Source organism: Salvia hispanica, chromosome 1 (genome assembly GCF_029641045.1).
Source record: "Salvia hispanica isolate PSC_SH4W2 chromosome 1, Shi_PSC_v1, whole genome shotgun sequence".
NCBI lineage: Eukaryota > Viridiplantae > Streptophyta > Magnoliopsida > Lamiales > Lamiaceae > Salvia > Salvia hispanica.
Window position 1 is genome coordinate 65,221,542 of NC_142692.1, and position 21,651 is coordinate 65,243,192.

The 21,651-nt window shown below is 36.0% G+C and overlaps 3 protein-coding genes and 1 pseudogene across 4 annotated transcripts; 1 reads left to right on the plus strand and 3 right to left on the minus strand.

The window, feature by feature from the left end:
• Positions 1-3,656: 3,656 nt before the first annotated feature.
• On the minus strand, positions 3,657-4,834 carry LOC125218330 (chlorophyllase-1-like). Its single transcript, XM_048119981.2, has 2 exons — positions 4,580-4,834; positions 3,657-4,386 (listed from the first exon to the last, which is right to left on the minus strand). The coding sequence occupies exons 1-2, from the start codon at positions 4,826-4,828 to the stop codon at positions 3,727-3,729; spliced, it is 909 nt and encodes a 302-aa protein (XP_047975938.2). The 5' UTR covers positions 4,829-4,834; the 3' UTR covers positions 3,657-3,726.
• Positions 4,835-5,736: 902 nt separating this feature from the next.
• Positions 5,737-10,002, plus strand: LOC125222679 (putative methyltransferase PMT14). Its single transcript, XM_089070033.1, has 7 exons — positions 5,737-5,890; positions 6,348-7,031; positions 7,288-7,498; positions 8,057-8,342; positions 8,802-9,188; positions 9,296-9,373; positions 9,576-10,002. Exons 2-7 carry the CDS (start codon positions 6,387-6,389, stop codon positions 9,805-9,807), a joined length of 1,839 nt encoding a protein of 612 aa, XP_088926159.1. The 5' UTR covers positions 5,737-5,890; positions 6,348-6,386; the 3' UTR covers positions 9,808-10,002.
• Positions 10,003-10,334: 332 nt separating this feature from the next.
• Positions 10,335-12,348, minus strand: LOC148934408 (F-box protein CPR1-like; annotated as a pseudogene).
• On the minus strand, positions 12,224-14,334 carry LOC125217615 (F-box/kelch-repeat protein At3g04660-like). 2 transcript variants are annotated; one of them, XM_048119141.2, is made up of 2 exons: positions 13,065-14,334; positions 12,224-12,300 (listed from the first exon to the last, which is right to left on the minus strand). In XM_048119141.2, exons 1-2 carry the CDS (start codon positions 14,316-14,318, stop codon positions 12,298-12,300), a joined length of 1,257 nt encoding a protein of 418 aa, XP_047975098.1. In that variant the 5' UTR covers positions 14,319-14,334; the 3' UTR covers positions 12,224-12,297. The 2 variants fall into 2 exon arrangements, with proteins under 2 accessions (XP_047975098.1, XP_088918707.1); XM_089062581.1 differs by lacking the exon at positions 12,224-12,300 and having other exon boundaries at positions 12,988-14,334.
• Between the last annotated feature and the right edge of the window lie 7,317 nt (positions 14,335-21,651).

Consider the following 21,651-nt stretch of genomic DNA (forward strand, 5'->3'; position numbering starts at 1 on the left):
CATAGAGTAGAAACTGGTTGATAGTTATAAGGTGACCTAACTTAGTAGTAATATGCAACAATGGAAGTGTCTAGTGTGAGCAAATGTGGGTGTGATATGATTAACGAAGACAAACAAGCTGGTGGTCACTGTCCGACCCAATCATATTATTCACTGCCTATGACGTACCTAAGTTAGTTCCATAATGTGAGTATTTTCAATACTAATTTAATCACAATTTTGGAAACCCCGCGTTGAGCTTAATGGAATCTGACTCGTAATTTCAGAAAATGACAAGAGCAAGAAAAGGGGAAAGATTCATGGCTCGTGTCACCGATGCTTTTCATGATACATTGAAAATGCGTAACAATAAATCCCATAACTTATAATGCTCGTGTGATAATTTTCAATAAGTTAATTGTCCTAACATTATGATTCATTCATGGCTCTAGGTTGATGTTATTTACGAGCATTGTAGCTTACTAGCTTGGTGATCCAGCGTCTCTATTTATCAATTCAAAAATATTATTAACTAAAATTACGAATTTTGGCCAAATTCTGATATGTCCTATGAATCTTTAAAGTGATCTAATATCTTAATACAAACTTTACATTCTTTGTATTGTTCTCCAATGACCAAAAATAATATTTTTGGCGAAAAATTTATTCTATGTATACCGTGAAATGTTTATGATATTTTAAATCACTTTTAAAGTTCATGACAAGTAGGATAAAAGACCACGTATGCTAATCGGATATACTAATCGACTGGTCATAGAAAATAACACAAAAAATTGTGAGCGGCGGTGACAAACAACTAGTAATACCAAATTACAAATAAATAAATACAAAAGATCTTATCACTTTCAACATTACTCAAATATTCGGTGCGAGTATCAATAAGAGATTAATCATATTGGAAGGCAAAAATAAATATAGTAACTTTTCCTCTTGCAGTGAAGCCAAAGGTTAAGTGATTGATCCCACAATGATAACGAAGTTTGTTGTTTGAATAAAGAATGATTAAAGGGATGAGAAAGTGATGTATAAAAGACGATATCCACTTGTGTTTTAGTTAATTCCCAATTAAATGACAAATGTTGGCAAAAGTACCCAATTTTAAGTAGCTAGGTTTTGTATGCTCTGGGAACACTTTTGTTTCATAAAATTACCCAATAAAGATTTGAATTATAGTGCACTAGCCGTGTTAATCGGTTGAACTAAAGGCCCCTTTGAAAATTAGTCGTTCTAAGCCTTTAAATTTTAAATGTTTTTATATATAGGAATGGGTCAAATGAAAACTCTAAATATAGTACAAACTCAAAACCAAGATCTGGACCATTAAAAAATATCAACAGATCATAAAAAAACATCAACAGGAAAATATCAACAAAATTTCAATGGTAGTCAATGATTGATGTTGTGTTGATATTGTGTTGATACTGTATTCACATTAAAATCTTGAAATTTTACATTGTTTTGATATTGTATTGAAATCAGTGGCGGACGCAGAAATATTTGTCAATAGGGGCTGAGATTTCTAAATATTAATTTTAAGTATATTTTTGTGTAATTTAGATTATTTGTAGGGGCTTTTATATAAAAGTTTACACTAAATTTAATTAAATTAAAAAAAATATAAGTAGAAAAATGTTAAAAAAAATAATATGAGTGAGGGCTTTAGCCCCTCCCCACTCCCACTTGGGTCCGCCCATAATTGAAACTGTGTTGAAGCTGTATTGAGGAGTTTTGAGTTTGTACAATGTATAAATTTGCATTTTATCACTAACCTTTATATATATTATACTGTTAGCATTGAGTTAAAAATAAAAACTAATGTTATCCTTCGCTTTAAATTTTTAAAGATGGATATTTGGTTGGATACAGAAATACTAATTGGGAGTTGGACACTTAATTATCACTATCACTTAATAGATCTCAATTAAGATGATGAATCAAAAATCTTTTATATATAGATGAGTTGCAGTTGATGTTCCATCCAACTTAATAAATACTAAAAAGATGGTCAAGAAACATGAGATCAATTAACATGAAAACCCGTAGTGTGAAATGACTCTACTTATTAATTATGTTGATAATGGATGTATAATCCAGTTTAAATGAATTACGTGTGCCTATATGTCCTTGATCAGCAAATCTATATACGGATACTGCTTTTTACCATAAAGGAAACATGGCCTAATAAATATTTTTGTACCAATAATTATTTCAAAATTTATGGTGCGATACACCAATTTTGTAACTCTTCACACTCCTCAAGAGGAGGGGAGATATTTAATCAATTCCACAATTTCAATTTTGTTAGAACAGTCGACTGCAACATTAGTTTGATATTCTTCGCGACCACATTTTATAAACTGCTCATTAACAAAATTATACTCATAGCACTTAGTTTATATCATTTCCCTTAAAGACTAACTATATATGGTGTTGAGATCTTGTTTCTCGTCTCATATCGATAAGACTAAATATATATGGACTTTCCAGTTATATAATAAGTTAAATCTAGTTCGACCTTATTCATCTAGAAAAGGTAGATTATAGTTTTGGGTTGCCCCATGGAAGAAGACTGGCTACATTATCTTTTCGAATTATGTCGATTCTATCTTATCATTTCATAATCCTTTTTTACATGAAGGGTCATCTTCTAATCCATAACAAACATGGATTTGGTACTTTATGATAAAATGTCCGATTATTGTTTTTTTTAACTTTACCTAACTCATCTTTGCTAGACTTAATTAAAAAAAGGCTTTGATGCTCTTCCAAATTACATTCCTTTCACGCCCCCAAATCATTCCCATTATGGATGATTACAACTTTTGAGGGATATTCTAGATAATTTATCACAATTTTTAAGAGCCCACACAGCAAATCATTTTATATTCAAAACAATTATTATTATTATTATTATTATTATTATTATTATTATTATTATTATTATTATTATTATTATTATTATTATTATTATTATTACTGCTGCTGCTGTTGTTGTTTTTGTTGTTGTCGTCGTTGTCGTCATTAATTACGAATGGTAACTCTCGTAAATTTACATAATCTAAAAGGATCTGATATAAAGAAATAAGAACTTCAGTAAGTTGTTTTTATATTCCTAAGTCTTAACTAATAATAGTACTAGTATGAATTCTTATTCAACGTGACTGGATTAATTTGCAAAATATTACTACTATACATACTTCACTATGATTGGTAATCCAATTACTGGGTCATATACTTCACCGACCAAAAAAAACTAAATTTGCATGGGAATTAAAAATTCAATCTTGCATAATATTTGAAGTTTATAACGAGACTTTCCATACAAAAGTTAGATATGGCACAGTAGACTAGGCCCAAAAAGTAAAATGAATATATGGGCTCCTAATTTAAATTTCAAATCCTATCTTTTATTTAAGTCTCATTCCTTATTTAATTTTATTAGGCCCAGATCTTTGTTTTTATTGGGGCCCAAAAGTACACCCCTCACCATTTTAGAGAAGATAAAAACATTTGAACATAAAAAATATAATTAGTTGATTAAAACATTTTACATAAATTAAGTAAACCAACCAAAAATGAAAAACCATACACTAATTTTGAATTATTAATAACTTATAAAATTAAATTACATACCAAGAACAAATGTATACCCTATATCTCAAGTAATAAAAGAACATGTAATACAATCAAATTAATTTAAAACTATCAACTAACAAAGAGCAATCTTCATTCCTTGACATAAATAACCGGATCGAGAAGTATAGGAGCAACATCCGGCGCCGCCACGACGCCGTCAAGAATCCGGCAATCCCCTCTCAAATAAGCATGTAGAAATGACACAACTACCCCTCCAACACCTCTCCTCATCTTCTCCTTGCACCCCTTCCCTCTCCTACACACCATCCCCAGCCCCATTCCCTCATCATCCAACACATCGCAGTGCCCATACTCCTTCGCCAGAAAGTAGCAACACGGCGGCCTGCTCTCGTTGAAAAACTCCGAGTGATTGCATCCGTCCGGGGCGAGGGGCGGGATGATGCCCCCGCCCTTGCCTCTGCTGCCCAAGCCCGTGCCCACCACGGCCACGGGCATCCCCACGTCCAGGGACCTCGGGACGTGGGACAGGATGCGGGGCTCGACCCACGCTGGGGGAGTGGGGCCCGCCACTGGGTCGAGCCCCACCAGTGCCTTGAAGGCATGGCGGTGGCCGAGTGCTAGGGCGAACGCTGTCCTGCCACCTCGGCTGTGCCCCATTACGGCTGTTTTGGAGAGGTCGGGCTTCACGTCTTCGGGTAGGCACGCTTCGAGGCCTTCCGGTAGCCACTTTGTCACGTTTGCGGCCGTCTTCGTCTCGTCCTTCGTGCAAATCACCAGCCATTGGTACAACTACATGTATTGTTGGATGCAAACTCATACCACATCAGAAAAATATGAAGTAAAATAAATAAATACAGTAAATAAATTTGAGAAAAATACCATATAAGTATTTATTTGCAAGTCTAATTAGTTTGAGGTTTCCCTTGAAAAAAGTGGTCAATATCAAACTAATGTACAATGAACAGTCTCAACAACGACTAACCTTAGGTGCGACAAGTATGTATCCATGGGACGAGATATGGCGCAGGAGTTGAGAATACCAACTAGTTTGAGTGCAGTAGCCATGGCAGAAGAGCACAACCGGGTATCGGCCTTGTGCTTCTGGCGCCACCACAAGCAGCTCAACCGGCGGCTGAGAAGCATCTGATTTCTTCACTTTCATCATTTTGACGGCCAGATTTCCGGCCTCGAACACACTCTTTTCGTTACAAAGTTGCATTTTCATTTCCATAATGGATTTTTTTTTTTTTTGCATATAACTTATTTGCTCGTACATAGATATATAAAGATGTATGTGTGTTGAGTAAGTGGACTTGGACTGCAATTTTAACGAATTAATTGTAAATTGTTCAAAGTTAGGCAATCAAATTACGTTGACTTATTTAGGCTAACAGATATTAATACATGGTCAAGGGCTACCCGACGATTGTGCCTAACATTGCAAAGATTTAGATTGAACTATTGACTGAATAATATTTTATGTATTAATGTCTCCATATTTACAGCAGTCTTCCTATATAGGAGACTCATACTTGTAGTTGCAATCTACCTAAACATAGAATAGAAGGCATCTTGCCTTGGGTCTATGGATAGATTATTACATAAGCATTGCTATAAAGTAGTACTACTATAAACTATTACGGTATGTTGACTTATTACAATAAATTCATTTCTTAGTACAAGATTTCATGATTACTTAGACAGTGACTATTAACTTTTTTTCTAGCTATAGACCTTCTATCCATCGAATTGTCATTTCCAATCTCTGTCTGTATAACCACATATTTGCGATTATAGTTGAACTTTTTAATTTAGTACTAATCAAAATCGAATAGAAATCGAAAATGTTGATTATCAATTAACTATCAATTAATTGATAATCAATTTTATTTAATTCAATTATCGGTTATCTGATAATCAAATATTAAAAGCAATTCATGAACTGGCGAAAATAAAAAGTATATTATACCACGGTTTGGTGCTAGCAGATTTGATTATGAGGGAGACTATTATAATAAGTACTAAGTCTCATTAATGATTAAACCATCTAAGTCTAATTTTGCTATGTTGATGTATGGAAATATCATTCAATTAGTTATTCACTATTTTAGAAAGAAAAAAAAAACACAGGATTTAGCACATTTGGAGAGTCGGTGAGATTAAATTAATTTAAAAAATCAAATCTTGGGACAGAGAGGGCGTGCCCCACATTCGATGCTCAACAACATCTACAACACTCTCTGTGGCTTCAATCAGTGTTTCAGTGGGAAAGAGAGCGCTTGATTGCTTTCAGGTAACAGCAGTCTTGAGCTTAATCAAACAGATTCTTTAAAGTAACTGTCTTTAAATTCGATCTGCTGTCTTTTCGATTTCTATTTCTGGTTCCCATTTCTTTTCCGGTCTGCTGCCTTTTTCGATTTCTATTTTTGGTACAGAATTGGTGTTTGTCGAGATCGAATTAGGCTTGTTCTAGTTTAGCTTTTGCAGTAGCATTGATTTTTTAGTTACTTTTTCTGATGCAAGAAAGCATTTTTCGAACTCGGATCTAATCGATATTTTACATACTTGGATTGCTGTTTATTCTGTGCTGTTTCTATTAGAATTAAAGCTGGACCATGAACCAAAAGCTTTCAAATTTTGTGTGAATCCTTGTAGTTGATTCAATCTACTGAGTTACTTCATTGATCTGTTGCATTAATGTTTGCTTCTAGACATTTCATGTGCCATTTGTTAAATTTGATTCATGGTAGGGACTTGTGAGTTACTTGATGCTGTCCTGAGCGAAAATCATGGCACCAAAGGTTCATTCTTCGGTCAATAAAGTGAGAAGCCGGCTCTCCATAGTCGTTGTCATCGCTCTGTGTAGTTTCTTTTACTTGTTGGGAGTGTGGCAGAGGAGTGGCTTTGGTAAAGGCGATGGTTATGCTATAGAGATGAATAAGCAGCAGGCAAACTGCAATGTCTCTCCGTCTCTGGACTTCGAGAGCCATCATAAGTATGTGGCTTCCATCAAATCATCTGAGCCCAAAGCCAAAGTTTTCAAGCCATGTGATGCTAAGTTCACTGACTACACTCCTTGCCAAGAGCAAGAACGGGCCATGAGATTCCCTAGGGAAAATATGATCTATCGAGAAAGGCATTGCCCACCACAGGAAGAAAAACTGCGCTGCTTGATCCCAGCGCCCAATGGCTATACAAGTCCTTTCCCTTGGCCAAAGAGCCGTGACTACGTTTATTATGCTAATGTCCCTTTTAAAAGCTTGACGGTTGAGAAGGCTAACCAGAACTGGGTTGAGTATCAGGGTAATGTATTCAAATTTCCAGGAGGCGGGACGATGTTTCCTCAAGGGGCGGATGCGTATATTGATGAGCTTGCACGAGTCATTCCAATAGCTGACGGCACAGTCAGAACAGCTCTGGATACTGGTTGCGGAGTATGTTCCCTTCATTCTCACTTTCTTTGACTTTGCTTTTATCGTACAGTAACGCGCAATCCTAATAGTTGGAGCTCTATTGTGGCAGTAAATATGTTTTACTCGCTATCATCCCAGTTTGTAGAACTTGATGAGGATTTTATAGTTTGGAATTAGTACACAAATATCACTTGTGTTTTTCGAATATAGGCGTTGTTGGTTGAAAGCTAACAACCGATTTTTGGTAGCTTCTGAAAAGTTAACTTGTTTCAATTAGGTTGCTAGCTGGGGTGCTTATATGCTGAAAAGAAATGTGCTGACAATGTCGTTTGCACCAAGGGACAACCATGAGGCGCAGGTGCAATTCGCATTGGAGCGAGGCGTGCCTGCAATCATTGGGGTGCTTGGATCCATAAAACTTCCTTACCCGGCCAGATCATTTGATATGGCACAATGTTCGAGGTGCTTAATACAATGGGCTTCCAACGGTATTACACAAACCAGTAGAGTTCTTAAAGAGTATTTTAGCTTTTATGCTTTATATTCAGTAGGATAAATGTTTTTCAATATTTAGCATTTAAGCAAAACTATTTCAGATAATTGATGATTTCACGAATATTTATTACTTTGAGATGCCAGTGTGCGCTATTGTAACCTTTCCTTCAGGCACATATATGTGTATATATAGATAGAATGAAATCTTTCAACTTCATTTACAGATATGGTTTTTTAAACCAGTGATATTAGCATTAGTTATTTCACATATCTAAGTACGTAAATACTTTTTTGTTGTTATGTTCCTGCTTCTTTTAACACTTTGATATACATTTCAAATTGCTACAAGAATAACTTCTATAACCTGTTGTCAAGAAATTTCCAAAGACTCTAAGCTTTCACAAAGACATCTATCTTACTCTGTACATCATCAAAAAAAGATCTTTTAGATTCCGAAATTCCAATGTACAATGCCATGCAGAATATTTATTATATTTCTGTAAAAGGATTATTATCTATTTGGCAAGTTGAAATGATTTTCGAATATGTAGATGGCATGTACTTGAAGGAAGTTGATCGAGTGCTTAGACCTGGGGGATACTGGGTCTTGTCTGGTCCTCCGATCAATTGGAAGACATATTATAAGACGTGGAAGAGGACAAAAGAAGATTTAAAGGCCGAACAGACGAGCATAGAAGATTTGGCTAAGAGCCTTTGCTGGGAAAAGAAGTATGAGAAGGGAGATATTGCTATCTTTAGGAAGAAGATCAATGCAAAGTCTTGCAAAAGAAAATCAACTAACTATTGTAGTAAAGCCTCAGATACCGACGACTTATGGTTAGTTAATCATACCATAAACTTTTTATTCACCATTCTGTGTTTGTTTTATTTCTCGCTATTCACAGTTTTGTATTGACCCTAAAGCTTCATCTGCTGCATGTTAAGGATATGTGATATGGAGTAATTCACAGCAAAATACCCATACTGCATATTCAACTTATTTAAGTTGAATGTTCATGCGTGATGATTGATATTCACTTAGTTTCCTCTAGAATCAATTTAAACATGTGTAAAGGAATGGTTAATGATGGCTTAATTTATCGGCATGTCAGCTTTCCTATGACTTGTTGATGATTTCCTTATGAATTTCAAATTAACGAAAAGAAACCATTGAAAAGAACAGATCAGCTAGTGAAATTAAATTTGTTTATCATTTTTTTCACATCTACCAGAAATATGATTGTTTACTTGACTTCTACTTGTTTCTGTTTGTACTTTCTCGTCATGATTCTCAAGGTATAAGAAAATGGAGACATGTGTAACACCCTTCCCGGAGGTGGAGAGTCCTAATGAAGTAGCAGGAGGAGAGTTGAAGAAGTTTCCAGCTCGGCTTTATGCTGTTCCACCTCGTGTACGAAATGGTGAGGTTCCCGGGGTCACATCCGAATCTTACGAACAGGACAACAAACTTTGGAAAAAGCACGTTGTAGCTTACAAAAGGATTGTTAGATTGCTCGGCACCACAAGATATAGAAACATTATGGATATGAATGCTGGGCTTGGAGGTTTTGCAGCAGCCTTGGAGTCATCGAAAGTTTGGGTGATGAATGCTGTTCCCATAATCGCTGAAAAAACCCTGGGGGTCGTTTATGAGAGAGGATTGATCGGCATGTATCATGATTGGTATCTCCTTCCACCTTTTTCTTGCTTCTCACTCGCCATTTAAAAACAAGACATTTTTATCTTTTCGTAAGAATCATTGAGTTGAAGTTTCTTTCTTTGTTTTTCAGGTGTGAAGGGTTCTCGACATATCCAAGAACATATGACCTCATTCACGCCAGTGGCTTATTCAAATTATATCAAGACAAGTAAGCGATTCACTAATCGATACGAACTGCATAAACATTGTGTGTATTGCTTTTCTTCATAAATGTGTCAATTTAGTAAGCATCCAATATTATACTATAGTAAAGATATACTCCTAGTATACTGTAAATGAAATCTCGAACCCCTTCTGACAGCGTAACACGAAGTTTGTGTTCTCAATCTGGATTGGTGTGAGCATTGTAGGTGTGAATTTGAAGACATACTCCTTGAAATGGACCGTATTTTAAGGCCAGAAGGGGTGGTGATCGTGCGGGATGAAGTGGATGTGATAAACAAGGTGATGAAGATTGCCGGAGGGATGAGGTGGGATATAAAAATGGTGGATCATGAAGACGGCCCTCTCGTCCCTGAGAAAATACTGGTTGCAGTGAAGCAATATTGGGTGGCCTCCAATTCCACTTCTACTGATCAATGAGATTATGTAGTATTATGGTCAGCAGATGGACTTCAAATTAAAATTTTAGCAATTAGCTTTGAATGAATTTTGTCTTAATTCATTTAATTTAATTACCAACTTGGAGAGATGAACCATATTTTTTGTACTCAGGAATTGTATCTAAATTTGTTTCTAAGTTAATGGACAGATAAAACAACTCCCTCCCTCGTGAAATCATCTTTTTCTGTATGTCCAAGGGGGCAAATGCTTAGGGCCTCAAATTTGTAAAATGAATATATTAACCAGACTGTTAATCTTAGATTGATAGGAGATTAATATTAAAGTTGAAATTTAAAATGTCCCATCTTGTGCACTGTATGTAAAAATTGTCCATTTTTATGAAAACTCTGCTTCTTATAGGTGTATGTAAAAAATAGGATATTGTGGTTAAAGATTGCTTCTTATAGGTGTATGTAAAAAAATAGGATATTGTGGTTAAAGATTGTTTCATTTCACCAATACACATTTACACCTGACTTATTATTCCATAAGCTGTTAAAGTATCTGCAGCCACAACCTTAAGTGCGGATGGTGGGATTCGAACACGTGCCACTCAGTCATGAGTTCGCCACTCTACCAACATTTTTTAGTTCTTGCTAGATCCTCCATGAGATGAGACTATTCACATGAGGAAAATAGCAGCCAGGCGGAGGGCGCCATTCGTTCTTCGCCTCGACCTTCCTCATAACCTGCGGACGTCGATCATAAGCATATAGATGCTCACCATGCTCGAACACCAATACAGGGGAACCATATCTCTCGTGCAATCCAACACGACGCTGTGCTGCTTCGCCTAACCCTTGCCTCCCAAACTCTTCAAGATCCACACATCAATCCGGATAGCCGACTCACGAGACACGAATCCAAGACATCCCGCCTATTTAAAGAACGCGGTCATGAATCCCACCAGTTTGGGGGAGAGGTATCTTGACAAACTCCTCATCCTTCAACGGCATAGACATGATGTGCTCGTTATGATCAACGTTGGGGACCCAATGCAGAGTTCCTATGGCAGAAACCGAGGGATATCCTAACCAGCCCATGAATCCATGAGGCGGCCCTTCAACAACTCTCCATGGCCCACTCCCGGTGTACATAATCTCACACCCGATGCGCGTGTGAGGCATCCTGAAAAAAGTGCACGAGTTTGTACCTGCTCGACTCGCGGAAAAATGTCATTCCATACGATTCGTGGTGAGGGGCACACATGGCCCCCAAAGGAACCGTTTCCACCTCCCTTGTGACAGGGTTCAGCACGATTAGCCCTCTCCCCTTCACAACCTTTTCAAGAACGATCAAGCCATTGCACGTAGGGCTGGGGAAAAATACCGAAATACCGGCCTTATTGTACCGAAAAAATACCGAAAATTATCGAATTTTCGGTATACCGTGACTTTTGGTACGGTATGATACCTTACCGAAAGATTCCGGTAAGGTAACGGTATGAATTTTCAAATACCGCGGTATACCGCTGCATACCGAAATTCGGTATATACCGTAAATTAAAGTATATACCGTAAACTAAGGTATATACCACAAAAATATAAACACAATTATATATAAAATATATTTTAGATATTTTTAAATTATAAAATCTATTGTGAAATATAAATATAATTATGAATAAATTATATTTAATTTATTTTTAAAATTATAAATATAAATAATATCCTAAATACTCTAACTTTCTATTTTAATTGATGTTGAAAGTCAGATATACCGCAAAAGTAAGGTATACCGAACTTCGGTACGGTATACCGAAAATGAGGTATGGTATTGGTATGGAAATTCGTCATACCAAAAATAAGGTGTACCGAAGTTCGGTATACGAAAACTTTGGTAAGGTAAAGGTATGACTTTTTCGCATATCGTATTTAAGGTAAGGTATACGGTATGGTGGTTTCGGTAAGCTATACCGTACCTACGCCCTAATTGCACGTCGCCTTGATGGCCGGTGCAAGTCACGTTGTAATCCTTTATCGTGCTTTTGGCACCTCCGGTCTCCAAATACTTGTTAGGAAACTGAGTACGTGGACTGAAAAGGTGCCAGTGAACTGTGAAGTACAGCAACAGAGTCTAGCCCTAAACATTGGCATCGACATTAAACTCGTTTTTTTTTCACAGCTGATGAGCTCGCACCATTAGAAGACGAGGCAACCTTCGCAGCTGGTGTCAAATATATCAAGCCAACGGTTGATCGCTGCAGATGGGAATCGACAAAAACAGGACAATTGGCGATCCGGTACCAGGACTTAAAGACAAACCTCGATGATAGTAGCGATTGGAAGCCGGACATTTATGTGGAAAATGCAGTCTTCAGGAGATAAGGCACAGCAACCAGACTACTATCATGAGGCTCCTTGCTCGTCTGCTGCTTTTTCTTCTCTTCTTCGAGCTCCCGTTTCGACTTCATTCTCTCTTCCGCCCACTTCAGCAAGCTAGTCTTTCCACCCGTGGCGGATTTCTTCATCACTATAATTAACAGATGAAACTAAACATCACTGTATAAGCATAACAATGTAACAATCTAAGATGAAGGAGAAACCTTCTTCAAATAAGCATAGATTATTACTTACAACCTCAACTTTGCAATTTCTTGATTTATGACTTCATCTTTTGATTCAAATTAAAAAACTGATAAAGATGAGATCATAGATGAATAAAGAAATAACAAAACCAAGGGCAAAAATAGATTCATTATTCGTAGACGTTCAACTAGATCACAGCAGCAGATACATCTGTAACCAAATTTCAGTTCAGTATCAGAAAATAGTTGTCTCTATTAACACGGAATGGAAGGAGTAGTAATACTAGGTTTAATAAAATAGTCGTCTCTATTAACAATCAAAGGCAACCATCTAAATCACAAATAAAATGTTAAAGGCATCAAACTTGCACGAGGTATTGGAGCGCTGCAAAGGAACAACAAGCGAAAGGAGAAACAATTCAGTTGATAAGTCCAAGAAGATGCAAAAAATATCCTAAGAAAATTGTTCTAGACATTGTTTTGTTGAAAATCATTCACAATTTACCTAGCTTGTTAAATGGACTGAAATGCTTCCAAACCATAGTTTGGAGATAGGTAAAAAAGCAGGTCTCATTAGGCCTAATACTTTGGCCATTAGGCCTAACTTAATAGCAAAAAACAAGTTGTTGAGGTTAAGATTCACTTTGAAATCATTGGAATTGGGTAGAATTCTCAACAGGATTACATATTTTGACAGTTAGGTAATCACCCTTTGATCACCACATGATACAAGAGTGTTCAGGTGAGGAATATAAATCTTATTCGTCATTGCAGACCATGGCCTCATCTCCTTTTCATAATCAAAATAATCACCACCACCACCACCACTGGATGATCCTGAACTTATGAGCCTCGTTTCATCTCTACCAAAGTCGTAAACACACAATCGGCCCCTGTGGCACTCCAGCACCATCTCACTCCCATCCCTCCGGCTACAAATCGGGATGCAGTAGGCAAAATCCCCACTCAAATCGATCCTACATTTCTTCATCCAACATTCACCTTCCAACTCACTCAGAATCCACACTTCCAATGCATTACCCTTCACATGACTCACAAATCCTAGATCCCCTCCCATCTCAACCAGCATATCTTTCCATATTCTCTCCACGGGCAATTTCTTGGCGACAAACTTCTCATCACACACATCCAAGGAGACAACGCAATCATACCAATCTCCATCTCCTAGCAAGTGCACTGATCTGCCCACAGACAACATGGTTTCCCCCAGCTGTACCGATTGAAGACACCGCGTGATTCTCCTCCATTTCCTCGTCTCAACGCTCAATATCTCACAACCAACACCCCCAAGATGCCCATAAAACAAGTGCACGACTTTGTATGTTTTCGTCTCACTACAAAAGGCTATACCAAATGATTTATATAGATGCTTACATGAAAGTAATAAAACACCTAATGGAAGATCAACATACTTCCCTGTCATAGGATTCATCAGCACCAATCTCTTCCTCCTCAAATTAGTTCCAAGGATCAAGCCACCATAGCTTGCTAGAACACGATCCAAATCATTCACACTCGACTCCACAAAACTACTCCCCAAGTCATCCAAACTCAAGAAATGGAAGTAGGCCTTTGGCTTCCCCACACTCCCTCTAGGACAAAAGGCCATCTGCTGAGATATCAAGACCGTGTCGGACTTCTGAGCATGACTTGTCACAAAAATCGAGCTATTGATCAAAGCAAACCACTGCTTGCACACAAACTGCAGCCTAAAGAGGGATTCGGCAGGGAGCAACATGAAAATCTGGTATAGCAAATCATGTGAAAGATTTGCTTGAATCTGAACCTCTGTGTTCTGATCCTGAGCATCTGCCGGCTTCGAGGAAGAGTTTCTCCGGAAAAACTCAGCCATGAGGCGGCTCTGCTTCCTGGCTAAGGCTTCCTTCCAGGTGGCACCTTTGTGCCACTTGGGAATAAATTGGCGCACCGTGTCGGCATCCATTGTCAGGAGAGAAAGTTCAAGGCTGTGAGTAATGCTTTGATGTATCAATCAACAATGGAAACAAGGCAATATAAGGATATGCATTAGTAGTTGTCCTAAACTCTTATCATCTTTTAAGATATTAAGATTACAATAGTAGTCCACCATTTTCGTGGATTTTATTTAAAAATTAATCACGAAACCAAAACAAGCACACGGATCAAGAATAACCATCAAGAATTTTGGATTCTAATGGGAAAACGATGGCAAGATTTAACATTTTCCCTCAAGAATCACTCGAGAAAACGAAGTCAAGATTCAACATTATCCCTATGTTGTGTATGAACACGAGAAATGATTTTCAATGAATAAAGCATCATAATTCCAAATTTGACATATGAACCAGTTGAACAAGCAATAATCGGCAAATATAATCTTCATAGGCAAACAGTCATTTCTTGATTTAAATCCAATTACATGCAATAAATTTTATACAACAGTTGTAATACAATATGGAGATTACTCTAGTTTGTAAAAAATACCTGAGACAAATATTCTTGAAAAGCAGAAATTGTCGTGGTGGAAATTCATGAAAGTATGATTCAGGATGGACAAAAAGGGAAGAAAAATCACCTCTTACATTGTATACTACATTTACTAATACACTACTAAGAAGTTGATCAATGGATCTCATTTTATGGAAGTAGAATAATTACATTCCATGTGGATATTCTTTATAATAAAAAAAAAAAAAAAAGGACTTTAATTACAACTTTCCTAACATATCTTCTACTATACTTATATAAAAAGATGCACTTCAACTTTCCCAAATTTCATTAATTTTTAAATTTAAATATAATAGAAATAAAATGAATAATAGCAATAAAATTTATCATCAAGCCATAAAAGATATTTTCTACTCATTGCTATACATTTATTTTACAAATTAAGTTTGTATTGCGTATTAATTTTATTGTAACGAATCATATATATATTAGTACTATTAATTTACGTAAAACTTGTATCAATTTTATTAAAACGAATCATCAAAATTATAGTACTAGAAGTAATAATTTACACAAAACATTTTCATCGTGTATATGTCATTTTCTATTGTTTGTTACATTTTTTTATTATATTATTTACAATATAATATAATTTTTTTTTTCTATTTTCTGTATTGCTCATAAGTATAAAATTATTTTATTAATATTTATTTACAACGAATATTATCATTTCAGTTAATTTATTTATACTTTTAAATTAATTTTTAAAAGATGGTCTTTATCTTTACTAGTGTTAACCCACGCGCTATGCGCGAGTTAGAATATTTTTGTACTATCAACTTGATATTGTGAATAAATAAAATAAGTGAGACTAAAAAAATTTAGGAGTATATACCAAGAGTATATAAATCTAATGAAATATTTTATATACAAATAAAATATTAGGGGACAATAATATCTTCCAACTTTCACATAATACATGTTAACCTAGCAAAGATAGCTATCATTCTCATCTTCTTCGTCAAATATTCATGTATCATCTTCTTTTCGGACGACAAACATCTTCCTACAGAAGCTTTGTTCATTGGTCAGTTCAAACAGTGACATCTCTCCCTTTTTTTTATTCAACAAACAAAGAAGTAATAGTGTAAATGAAATTTGAAAAAAATATATATATTTGGGATGTTATAGTTCAACACAACAGATCGTAGATATTGTACAAAATAGCATAAAAAAAGAAAAGAAAACATGATACCCTTTGTAGAATGATTGAGGAGCTATTCAATTCTAAAATGAGTTGAAGCATTGTTGAAGTTGCCCCTAGCAAGAATGAATTTTCTTCAATTCTTCAAGCTTTTCGGCTTGGTGGAACTCAATATCTTTGTGTTTCTATTTTCGCAAAATATCCTTGTACAATCCAAATTTATAGAAAATGGGTACCTTTTCATATTCTTTGTAACTTTAAGCCAATATTATTTGTGATAAACTAAATTAATAACAAATGAAGACCTTTCAAATTATAATCCATTAATAAAAATTATTTGGATTAACAGATTTTTTATCCGTCATCGTTTATAACTGCCAGTGCTACATTATAAATTAATTATAGACCATTAATTCATAGATATGATTCAAACAAATTAATTGGGTGGTGGTGGTAAATTGCACTCATTCTTTAATCTCAATATTGAATAATTGTAATGGTAATGGTAATAAATATGATAATGATAATTAGTGTTGTAATGGTAATAAATGGTAGTAATTAGAACGTATATGCTAGTTACAATTCCATGGTTGAATATAAGAAAAACTCCCACCGTAACTTATGGAGTATAGGCTCGAAATGTAGTATTCAAATTGATCCCATAATTTGTAAATATTTTAAAATAAGGACAAAACTTATAAATATTTTTAAAAAACGCCAAAATTCGACTTTTATATATGTATAGATTGCTCAAATTTTGTACAGTTATCTTATTTATACTTTGAAATTAACTCAACGACATATGAGCAGTTTTTCAAAAATAATAAAGGTCCAAAATTTCAATTTCAATATTCCTAAGTTGATAAGTGTAAATTTATTTCTCTTTATTTTTAATATGAAAAACAATGAAATTTGAAAAAGTTGGATTTTATGTAAAGAATATCCACATGGAATGCAATAATTTTTATTTCCATAAAATGAGATCCATTTGTCAACTTCTTAATGGTGTATTAGAAAATGTATTATACAATGTATGAGGTGATCCCTACCGAGAAATCGTAAATTCAATTGTCCTATTTCACAAAAACTTTTGAGTGTTCCATTGGATATACCTATCAAAACAGGTACCTGGACTTTTAACCTTTATTTATTACTTCCTCCGTCTCTCAGTACATGTCCCATTTTGATCCGACACGGATTTTAAGAATTGTAAATAAAAGTAAGTTGAAAAAATTAGTTTGATGTGAATCCCTGATAAACTCATATTTTTATCGGTTTAATTGGTCTGTTGAAGTGTTAAATGCTGAGTTTATCACTCGAGATTGTCTATATTCAGCCAGTTATTCTACCTTTCAGAGTTTTATGTGTTTGTTGAGTGTTTTAGAAAAAACAGATGAAAAAGAGGACAAAATCCGGATGTGGTGCAGAGGAGCGAAGCATCAAAACGCTTCACCCGACCGGGTGAATTTACCCACAATAATTCCACCCGGCCGGGTACGATGGAAACAACGTGGAGTTCCAGAAAGAAAAATGGGACTCGATCGGGTCCATTTCACCTGCAATAATTACACCCGGCCAGGTACTGTTGTTTGACGCGTCGTTTTGCAGTAAACACGTTTTTTGATTAAAAGAAAAAGAAGAAAATGGCTAGGGTTGCTGCTATTCAATCTATTCTACACCTACAGACCACCAACACACACACACCCCAAGAACACCTTTGAGAGAGAGAATTGAAGATTGAAGACTCTAGATCGGAATATTGAAGCTTCACTCCATAGATTCGTTCCACAGGACTTGTTAGTATCTATCTTTCATGTTTTTGTTTGGATTATTTGTGTTAAAGCTTAGTTTTCTCCATGAACATGAGTAGCTAAACCTTTCTTATAGAATTCTTGGTGATGATGCACTAATTTCATGGTTTTATCTAATTGATTTTGTTCTTACCTTCCTCTTGTAGTTATTTGATTATTCTTGGGTTTATTCCTTTAAATTGCATGATCACCACTTGATTGTGTGTAGGATTAATTAGATTAATCGAGAGATGAAATAATTAATCTGGAAATAAGAATAATTCACAACTTAATTCAATAGAACTCGAGAGAGTTGAGGTTTTGGGTGAGGTCTTTGATCTCATCGTGCTTTTGGGAGTTAGAGATTTAGGATTAGAAGGGGATTTCAATCCTAAGATTAGAATGGGACTTCAATCCTAGCACCTAATCTACAGGTTTCTCACTTTTGGAGGGGTTAATCTATAATTGTGATCGACTTAATAACTCTAGGGACGCCAAAAGGTAAGGGCAAATAGATTGGATAAGAGTTTGGAATTGTGCATCGGATCCTTGAGTTCTACAATTTGCTTCATATCATCTTTTCACATCTTGTATACTTGTTCTTATTTGATTACTTGTTTTTTATATGCATTTATTAGTGTTAGAACAAACCAAATCTTTTCCGATTGTCTAGATAGTAGCTAATATTTGTTCATGGTAGTTAAGTTGGTACAAATTTGTCTCTGTGGGATACGATTCTCTTGCTTGCTAATTGCTACACTAGCCACGTACACTTGCGGGTATTACTTGTGTTAAAATAAGTTGAGTCAATCCTTGATGATAAGGCTAGTTTCATGCATTGGTTTGTGGGTGAATTTACGTGCTTATGGGGGAGATAATGCACAAACTTTGAGTTTAAGTATGCAGGTTGCGGTTGGATCAGGTAGACCATGTAATTTGACCGAGCAGATGCAGATTGAGCAGAAATGGAGTGAGAATGCCGAAAAGCTGCCTAATTGACCAAGAAGAATTATCAAAAGGAACAGGCAGTGCAAGGAGTGGGACAGATGAGAGAGAACTCGAAGAAACCCTTATTTTAAGGGTACAAATGTCAAATCATGGAAGGCATACCTTAAGGATTGGAGCCTCAAGTCGTCCTATAAATAGGGAGCAACATGAAGAATTGAGGAGCCACCTTGAGATCTCTTCTAGCTCATAGCTTCACACAGTCACACAGTTTCTTAGATAGAGTTCTCAGCTACAAATCCACTCAACTCCAGTTTCAAGCTCTCTTCCTCTTGGCTCGGAGGGGGAAAATCCTTAGTCCGGTTGTTCTTCGTTTGTAATCGTGGTTCCGCCGCTCCTAGGAGCGAAGATACAATCTTTACATTCATGTTTTGCATCGTTCTAGTTTCATTTCTTGAGTGTTTCTGTGGCGGAATATTGACGTTGGATTTTGTTGGATCTATTTTGAATCTAAAGTTATGTGAGTTTATGTTGAAGTTCTTGTTGGATGTCATCATGTTGAGTTTGGTTTATGTTTGTTGGATGCTTTTCGCAATTTGTAGTTGTTAGGATCTCTTAGATCTAGCTTGTTTAATGTCTTGTTTCGTAGATCCATGCTAGTTAGTGTTTGAATTCGCAGATCTAGTTTGTTCTATTTTGAATCTGCATGATTATGGCTTATTCTATTAGTTCGTAGTTCCAGTTGACCAGTTAGCGTAGATCCAGTACCATTGATTAATTTTTAAATGAAATTATTACTTAATCGTGTTTTGATTTAGGATTTTGGCGAGTTTTGGTAAAATATTTCTCTTTGATATCAAGGTAAGTGGATATTCAATTTACTCTATTTAGAAAAATAGAAACAAAATGTATTTAGGAATTAAATATTATGGTTAACGTTTCAACTGACCCCTGTTTTATTTCATCCCCTTTTACTTCTCTTAGGGTTTATTAAGCTAATTATTTAGTATATTAATCAGGCATACGAGGTTAGACAGAGAGATGAACTAAAATACAGATTCCATATGTAAAATGATGCCGGCCATGCATAAGTTCTTTTAGAAAACATACTCTTTCATATTTTATGTTCAAAACTTCAGTATTGATAACTTTATGATGGGCATGATTATTCTATCCTATCTACAACATTTTGAGTATGGAGAGACTGCTAAGAATTTCTTGCTGAAGCGCTACCACATGATGGAATTGGAGACAAGAAAACCATGTATGACTTGGCTGGCAGGACTGAGCTTCGTCAGGTCAATTAGGGATTTTCACTCTTCATTCTCTTATCAGCCCTATTCAATTCAATCCTAATAAAGTTTATATCTTTTTCGGTCTTGTAAGCTATACAAAATGGCAACATTGACATGGCCTTTGGTGCATGAAAAGGTAGAAGTATAATGGAAGAATAAACGCACGAGGTGAATTGAATAACATGTGTGCATGAGTACATTCACACGAGGGGAGCGTGAAGAATATCAGCACGTGGCGTGAAGAATAGTTAGTTAGAGTTAGTTGGACCAATCATTTCAAGTTTGTTATCTAATTCACAGCTACTGATTTACTTTCAGTTGTAAGGCTCATGTTTTCAAATTAATGTAAATTGCTTCTTCTTCCTCACTTTCATCTCCTTCTCCTAGTTCTATACGAGTTGGTTCAATTCCGGTCGTCATTCCGGTCATCGGCAACCCCAATTCCGTACCAGCCTTTTCTATGCTTGCCAGTAACTATCCCCTTATTGCAAATGTAAATGATCTTATGCTTCTTTTAACACTTAATTGAATTGGTGGTTTTAGTTTTATATCCCAAATATATAATGGATCACTACAGGATGTGCAAACTTTCTTCTCCACTCCACACAACTTATAAAGGTAATAATCATAGTCTTCTCTTTCGGTGCTTCCTACATTCACTCCGTGTTATTTGTCTTTTCCGGTTTAGTTGAAAGTAATCAAGCTTGACTTTTCTGCAAGGAGGCTTTAAAGTATGGAAGATACAACTTCAAAAAACTGAAGGATCCTTCCTTGTTGGATGATTCTATCTATCTTTTACTCTCAGATATGATATCTTCTCTTTGTAATGATAATGCTTGCAATATCTGATATCATATCTTCTTTTCTTGCTAGGACTGTGCTGCTCTACTCCTATATGACCATCCATCCAACTCGTCAGTTGGGAATTTGCTGAACCCGATGATCCTGTCCACCGGTTCGAGCACGGAAAAAGACATGCGGCAGTTGTCGAGCCTGGAGATGCTTCTGATGCAGAGCCGTGCCATTGATGCCGAGCTGATCGAGAAATGCGTGATCAAAACTGATGTAACACCCGACTTTTCCTACCCTTTATTTGTTCATACGTTGTGTGTCTGGCCAAACTTTTTTTTCAAGAGGCAAGTTCTTTTTCCGTCAAGTACTTGATTTTTGCAAACATTATAATAGATGCAAATGGAATTAGGGAACGAGATATGCTACATCGACTATAGAGAGAGAAATTACATTTGGGTTAAATAATTATTCTTTTGCACATCTTTTTACTTCATTTTTCTTGAGCCCAATCACACCAAGGAGATGAAAACCACGCTCTCAATCATGTTACCGGAAATCTCGGTGAAATATTGGAGAAGAAAGTATAAATATGAATGAGGGGAGAAATTTAGTTTGGGCCAGATTATTAATCCAAGTATTGTGCTTCTCTCCATTTTGGTATTTGGGGCTTGAATGAATATAGAGAAAGAGAGGAAAAAACGGGCTACTGCTGCAAATTCTAAGGTTGGATGCCGGCCAGCGTCGCCGCGACGCCTCGGACAGCCTCGAAAATAAATGAAAGAGAAGAGTAGTGCAGACTCAAGGAAGGGATTTCTCCGCGAA